The sequence below is a fragment of the Agrilus planipennis genome, unplaced genomic scaffold, assembly GCF_000699045.2.
Source record: "Agrilus planipennis isolate EAB-ADULT unplaced genomic scaffold, Apla_2.0 scaffold190, whole genome shotgun sequence".
Taxonomy (NCBI): Eukaryota; Metazoa; Arthropoda; class Insecta; order Coleoptera; family Buprestidae; genus Agrilus; species Agrilus planipennis.
The window spans coordinates 330,499-338,821 of NW_020442444.1; the positions used below are offsets into that span (position 1 = coordinate 330,499).

An 8,323-nucleotide genomic window follows, 5' to 3' on the forward strand; every position below is an offset into this window, starting at 1 on the left:
AAAGCCTTTAATATGTCTTCAAATATAAATAAACATCTCGTTGATATTTTCAGTAGTAAATGGTACCAATAACAGCACATTTGAGCAATGCAATTGTAGTGGATAAAATGGTCAATTTTTTCGTGCAGTACTGTACGAATTATACGCTCCTCACCGGTTAAGGGTTTGGCCGAGAGTTGTCTCCTTTCTTTTCTGGCCTAGTGCTGTTCTTTTCTACTTTGCGCCGGTCAAACTGAAGGTCACATCGCTACAGAAAGTAAACGAAGTATAATATTGACAGTTAAAACGTTCAATAAAACGGTGGAACGGTGCCTTATGCCAATCAAACTCAATATTAGACGAAAAGTTGTTTATTTTTCTAAAACCAACAATCGACGTTTCGCCCTTATTTACAAAAACCCTTCATAACAAAAAGCCCTGCGAATAAAGACGAAATGTCGGTTAAATGATGGTTTTATAGGAATAAACAACTTTTCAGCTCATATCCGTTTAATTGGATTGTTGACTGAAAATTTCGAATTTTTACGTGTTGGGGGTGTTTAAATATCAATTAATTCGGTCATAGATAGGCTGCGGCTAAATATACGCTGGCGAAATCACCTGCTGTAAAAGTTCATACGACTGTGTTTTAAGCCCACATATTTCATTATAACGAAAAGTAATAAAACTGACATTTATGTTGATTAAAAATGTTATATTTCCTATGTCTTAAATACGTGTCAAATATAATCGAAAATACAACAAATAATCCTGACCAAGGTCATCGGGATAAAACCAAGTTGTTTATGTTAAACTACACAGTTAATACTGTCGTTTATCGAGATGAAAAGAAATTTTTATATTTCTCGGCAACAATATTTTTCTGAATAAAAAATACCCTATGCCCTTTATTTGTACCCCTGACATGTGTGTACCAATAAACAAATACTGACATTCACATTTATAATATTAGTTAGGATTTATACACGTAGTTATATTAACTACAATGTCGAATATTGTTTTGACATGATTCAACTCCATTGGTTGCTAATTTCATTGAACGATTAAGACTAAAACAATACACATTTTTAGTTTTTAAAAGAGTACTGTCTAATGGACTTGTAAGAAATTAAAAATCCTATAGACTTTGATCGACTTGATTGGATCAATATTAATGGAGAAAAACAAGAAAACTGGAAAATTTTCTTTTAGGAATCGTGGGAATGGGTGGATGGTGGTTGGGTTGAGGAAGTTGAAATCTGTGGAATATTACTATATCAGCATTTACCTTAAGTTATCAAAGAAAAACTACAGGAATCGAAGCGGTGCCTTTCCGAATGCTAAGCAATGGTCTAAACCTTTAGGTCAAACCGCTCGGTGAGGATACGGGAAATGAGAGTAAGTTATACCTATTTCATCACATTTCTATCTACTCAGCTACCGTAGAGTTTCCTTCCACTCTCCAGCAAGTGTCTATAAAATAATTCGAAGTGGTCTGTATTCTGTCGAAACTGCCAGACGCGGATTGTGATTTCGATCTTTTTGGATCTCACCAGCGCGTCGTAGGCAGCTCCGACAGAACACAGACCAACTTTTACCTGCTGTCTTAACAGTGCGTTTTATAAAATACTACAAATGACGCAGTAAACGCCATCTGTAGCACGATGCTACATTTTAGGATTACGTATGCTCGAACAAGATCCACTTGTGTGGATATCTACTTGCGGAAAACGAATCCCGGCGTAGCCAACCTCAACGTGATAAGCTACAGATGGCGTTTACTGCGCCATTTGTGGTATTTTCTAAAAGTATCTATAGACTGAGAGTTGGTATAGGTCATAGACGTGTATTAATGGATGTGCCTTAGCCGTATGTCGTAATAATTTCTTGGCCCGAAAAGTGAGGGAGATGGCGTATGGTTTCGGACTAGTACTATCTCTTTCATGACACGCTTACGCACTATTGGGAGAGAGATGAATATTGTCAGAAACTTCGTTCTATCTCTTTCTTTTGTTGTACCACAATTCTGACCGCTAAGGCATGTCCATTAGTAAACGTCGATGGTATAGGCATACATGTCAAAATAATACTTGACATTGTACTTTTAAACTAATTTCGATTTGACTTCATGTTATAATTTTTCCTCTAAAAAATTTTAATTGATTGACCTAATCCTAATACTTACATATTGTAGTCGAATTGTTTTTACAAATTTTTATTTATGTTGGTTTTGAGGTACATGAATAAATGTAGGGAAGAAGAAGAAATTAAGCGAAACGTTGATAGACTGTAGCAACAGAAAAATTTTTTTCTTCATCTCGATGAAGAAAAACAGTATTTACCTACTGTCATTCTACGCAAAGTGTATGTTTAACCTAAAAAGTTAGAAACACTATTTTTATCCTGACAATCCTGGTGGGGACTATTTATCAAATTATTGTATTTTCGATAATCTTTTACACGTATTTAGGACATCAACGCGAGCGAAGCAGCAGCTAAAAGCTTGTTTCGTACAAAAATAACAATTTATAAATGTTAACGCACGCTCTCCCATTCTCTCCCATATCTGGCACTAATGAAAGAGGCACATAAGAAGACACGTAGACTGACACCCGGACTCTTTATATTAAGAATGGGGACATCAACAGGTTTTAAAGCACCCACTGGAAAATTACTATCATTAATAATGGGATATGATAATGGAGTTTCCCAAGATGTATTCGAGAATGATATATGAAGCTTTACAAAATATATAAGGGAGAAAGAATTGAATGAGGGATTATGTTTAACAATCGCTCCAAACTGTGCCAAACTACATATATATACTATATATCACCATCATAAGATCGTCAGTCCTAAGACTGGTTGGTCACGCACCTCCACTCTTTCCTATTTTCCTATTCTGAGCTAATCTTCGCCTTTCTCTAAAACTAGAACAATCCACATCCTTAACTATTTGCGAACAGTAATCCAATCTATATCTACCTTTACCCCTACTAACTCCCGCTTCTGCCTCTAATATGTCTCTGACTAGACGTTCATGCCTGAGAAGGTGTCCTACCAACCCATCTCGTCTATTTTTTATTGACTGCCATAAAATCCTTTGTTCTCATATTCTTTCTAATATCTCTTTATTTCTAACCTTCTCTATCCACGTTATCCTCATCATTTGTCTGTAACGTCACATTTCGAACGCTTCTAAGCTTTTCTTTTCCGCAGCGCTCGCTGTTTATGTTTCGCACCCGTACAGCGCCGCGTTCTAAAAGAACACTTTTAACAATCTTTTTCGAATTTCTAAATTAACTGTTCGCGAGCATAGAAGTGACTTGTTTTTATTGGAGGCGACTCGACCCTGCGCTATCCTCTGCTTTATATCCCTACTACTCCTTCCGTCCTGACTTATCTGACTTCCTAGACACTTAAAATCAGCTACTTCTAATTTTTCGTCTCCTATCTTAATATTCGCTCTTTCGTTTCTTTTTCTTCCCCTGCACGCCAGTACTTTTGTTTTACTTTTACTTATTTCCATACAGTACTGTTTTTTCAGTGTCGCTTCCATTTTATTTAAAGCTATCTCTAACTCCTTCTTACTAGATGCTAATACTGCTATATCATCTGCAAATCTAAGCATACTAATTTTTTGCCCCTGTATGTCTATTCCTTTAATGATGTTGATCGCATCTTCGATGTATAGATTAAAAAGTAGCAGTGACAGTGTGCATCCCTGTCTGACTCCCTTCCTAATATTTACTTCTCTACGTTGCAGCCCCAGCTCTATAACTGCCTTTTGCTCTTTATACAAACTAAGTATCACTCTTCTACATCTGTAACTCATCCCTACATTTTCAAGTATATTTAATTTTGTTAATTAAGTTAATGTAGAAAATTAAATAGGTACTACCAAGAAGGATTTATTTGAAAAATATTTTTTTAGAAAATACGTAGTTTGCATTTAGCATTTAAAATACAAAAGGGAAATCTATTTTGTATTTTACATTTGAATTAACAAATCAAGAAGGTATTTTTTTTTAAACCAATTTGCATATCCTAAATTGTATTAGCCGAAAAGATAAGAGTTAAAGGTAAAAACTTAACTCTAAGCGAGTAGATCTGAATAAAGGATAGAAACAAAGGAGTAGCTGCATCATGAGCGACTGCGTACCACTTTCAGATCTTCATGTCAGCTGTGAAACATTAAAACGAAAGGTAAAGATATTTGTTCGCTTTTTAATTACAATTCGTGCATGCACGTCTGTCAAAATCTAGTTATGCGCGATAAGAATGTACTTTTAACATCCTTCCTTAATTTATTTCCCCGAAACATCTTTGGGGATATCACAAATTTTCTTGTTACTTCTGTTACGCTCAATATAGGTAAGGTAATTATTGTGTATTCTGATATATGATTTTTCACTTACTATATGTTTTGAGTTGATCTAAAGGAGGCAGGGTGAAACTTTTCTTCGATTCTTTGCTCTTATTCCTTCCAGTTGACATCAAACGCGGCCTTTTCATAGGAGGAACAACACGTGGTGGACCAATAGGAAACGGGGATGATGCGTAATAACTGAAACAATAATAAAATGTTGGTGACACAAATTCGAATATACAAAGGCAATAATAATTTGCATTTATTTTGATATAATATCAAGTCATAGGCAGTATACCGCCCTCTAGTGATATTTGCTGATATCTGTAGTACTTGCGATGTTTAACAAGGACTATACAAAGGAATCAGTGTACCTCGTAGCTTATGTAAGTGGTAGACAGGTAAACCAGACACATGGCTATTTAGACCTTATTTCTCATCAGCACGTCAGACGAACTTTTGATAAATCACCTACTAAACCAAACCGATTCATATAATACATGAAGGTATAGTTTGTATTCTCCTTCTAAGTCTTCTAATTATAACCGAAGAAACAAATTTCAATATCTCATCTCTTTTACTAAAGGTCGCTTCCTGTTTATCTGGTATTTAAGCAAATAATAGATTATGCATTATGGTATTGGTACCGAACGACATGGTTTAGTCCAGAATCATAAAAGTTAACCGGTTCGATTTCGGGTACGTCTTCCCTGATCAAAATTTCTCAGTAGTTTCTGAAGATCACTTAGATAAATACTAGGACAGCAATAATATTATATAATATAGATAACACAGACTCACAAAAATTTCGTGGTTTTTAAAAAATTATTTATTTATTCATGAATATCTATTTTGTCCCCTTCACAGTAATGCCCACTAGATATTATACACTTGTGCCAACGTTTTTTCCAAACCTCGAAGCACTTCAAAAAATCATTTTTTGTGATCTTATTCAGCTCCTCCTTCAATGCCGTCTTTACCTTTTCAATTGTAGCGTAGCGTCGTCCTTTCATGAGCCTCTTCAGTTTCGGGAACAAGAAAAAGTCGCAGGGGGTCAGATCTGGGGAATACGGTAGATGCGGTTGGCTATTAGTGTGTAGTGTGGCGATATCATGGTGCAAAAGCCCATTTTTGTTCTTCCACAAATCCGGGCGTTTCTGGCGGATTTCTTCGCGCAAATTGTGCATAACTGGTAGGTAATATTCCTTATTGACTTTTTTTTGGTGTTGGCTCATGCGGCAGATTCCATTGGGATAATTGACCTTTGGTTTCCACATCATCAACCATAAATCTATGATTCGTCACCACTTATGACCCTCTGGAGCAAATTTGGGTTGTCGCGGACATAGTCCAACAGCTTCTTAGCAATGTTAATGTGATGTTGTTTTTGGTTGAAATTGAACCATTGCGGTACGAATTTCGCGGTAACCCGTCTCATGCCCAAATCATTGGCTAAAATTGAAAGGCAGGAGCCGATTGATATGTTTAGATCCTCAACTACTTCTCTAACGGTGATTAAACGATTCGTCAATACTATTTTCTTCACTTCATCAATGTTTTCGTCTGTCGTTGACGTGCTCGGGCGTTCGGCATCACATCTTCTCGGCCCACTAAAAACATTTTGTACCACCGATAAACGTTGCTTCAGACCAAGGTAGCTTCACCTTATGCCACAGTCAACATTCGGAATGCGTCCGCGCACTTACTCTTGCTTTTCACACAAAATTTGATCCAGATTCATTGATCCATTTTTGGGAATAGACAAAAACCGAAGACGAGCCAAAACACATGCAAGCAAAGCAGTTGTCAAAAATTAACTGAACATTTAACATGCTCAAACTTGTTCGTATAAGTAAGAGATATGAGTACCAACATAACGCCACAAAAAAATCGAAAATCGAATGTATGTAACCCCGTGGAAATTCAAAATTCGCGATACTTTTTGAACAGATCTCGTATATCTACCTATACGTTTTTTGAGACGCTAAATCCAAATCCGTAGCCAGTTTAACCCTAAAACATCGAGGTGTGGTATAACTTCAAAAAGCACTGAAACCGTTAATCATAATAAACCCAAACGATTTTAAACCTAAAACCCGTAACCAATCAACTATTCCACTGAATGTATAAATTGATAATCCTTTAAACCCCTAACACTAAAAATCAAAATACTGAATTTGTCACCATGAAACTATTTGTGGCATAGATTTCATAAAATCTAAGTTACTTCTAATGCTGACGGTCGTGCAAATGCTGTATATAGTTTTACATAGTTCAACACTTTGGGAATCATGAGGATATTTTGTTTTAATTTTTTTTGTGAAACTTTTTTGGCGAGCGATTGAGCGATACTGTTTCAGTATTTTGATTGCGGGAACATCGACTACCAGCTGAAACGATTGTTAGAGATTTTAAACGTCAAACTTTCCAAGTGAGTTTCTTCTTTTATTCGTATACTTCTACCGCATTTAATAATGTTCCATCAAGTGAGTCAAACTGCTTTTAGCTTTTCACTGCACTTTCAATAGATTAAGTTACTTTGCTACCATAATACTGAATTAAAGGGATATATTATAAAAGAAACTAATTTTATTATAAAAAAATTACACAAAAAATCTGTGGAATTGTCTAAATCGTGACGTTTATGCCATCAAATTGTTAGTCTGACATCTTCGCTCTTACTTCCAAGTTAAAATAAAACAGCAAATAGCTTTTATATGTAGAAAGCATGTCATTGTCTTAAGTTCATTTCGCCAGTAGCTTTAAAATGCAATTTGTATTGATCTCGACATGAATTATTGAATGAATAATAGCAGAATGGAACCAGTTATCTAATGAATTAAGGGCAGAATACAGTGACAGTAACACTTTAATCGATTTCAATGTGTAGGAGGTATATAATCAAAACGGATTTCTATCTTATCGAAAGATACTTGAAATATTTCTCTTTTTTGAAATTTGACACTTAAAATAAATATGCTTAAGTTTACAGTTTTGCTTATTTAATAATCAATAAACTACTGAAGAAAGAAAACAAAAACAAGCAGATTTAGAGCGAAGGTTCTTTTTCATTAAGTTTATATGGTCCTGAGGAAGCCTTACACCTTAAGTGAAACGTTGGTGTGTAGATTGTAAATTTAATAAAAAAGCGTAAATATTGTATTAGCTAAGGGTGAACAAATTTTTTATACTAACCATTAATAAATTATGTTTAGGTTGAGTTAGGATTTAAATATCTCCAACAGTTTTTCAGAAAAAATCGATTATTTTATATTGAAACCTTATATTAATAGAAAGGACTTTTAATTTCGCATCGAATTGTACTATTTAAAATTGATCATACCATTCAAATAAAAAAAGTTATTCATCTTGTAAGATTGTTAAAAGTAGGTTTGGATATTTTCTGCTCTGGATATTCGTGCTAAAATGAAAACTGTCCAATCCCCTGGATTTTAGGTTTTATGGTTTAGAGATGCTATTTGGCCTCATTCAAAGAGTTGAAATCGTGTTTTGTTTTAAAGAGCAATAGTATATCTCAAAAACTACTAAAAATGTAAAAATATATAGGGTGTTCCTATTAAAATAAGGATGTTAGGCAGCGTCCAGTAGAAATGGAATGCCCTGTATCACTGAAAATATTTGCTGTATATGCACTATTTGATTCCAAACCAATTTTATGTAAACATTTTTTTTTTATTAAATGTACAATCACTAAAAAATAAACAAAAATACTGGTATGCATGGAAAGAAAAAATAGGAAAAGAGTGAATATAAAGATAGGAGACGAAAAATTAGAAGAAGTGGCCGATTTTAGGTATCTAGGAAGTCAGATAACTCAGGACGGACGGTGTATTAGGGTATGAAGCAGAGGATAGCACAGGGTCGAGTCGCCTTCAATCAAAAGAAGTTACTTCTATGCTCGCAAACGGTTAATTTAGAAGTTCGAAAAAGGTTGTTAAAGGTGTATGTTTGGAG

At 34.9% G+C, this 8,323-nt stretch overlaps 1 protein-coding gene across 3 annotated transcripts in view; it reads right to left on the reverse strand.

Annotated features, from left to right (window-relative positions):
* LOC108738328 (heterogeneous nuclear ribonucleoprotein C) overlaps positions 1–8,323 on the reverse strand; it is a 339,083-nt gene that overhangs the window by 46,524 nt on the left and 284,236 nt on the right. For all 3 annotated transcript variants that reach the window (XM_025980376.1, XM_025980377.1, XM_025980378.1), the window contains one exon: positions 4,398–4,546. In XM_025980376.1, the coding sequence (XP_025836161.1) occupies positions 4,398–4,546 (149 nt within the window). The remainder of the gene's footprint in view (positions 1–4,397; positions 4,547–8,323) is intronic.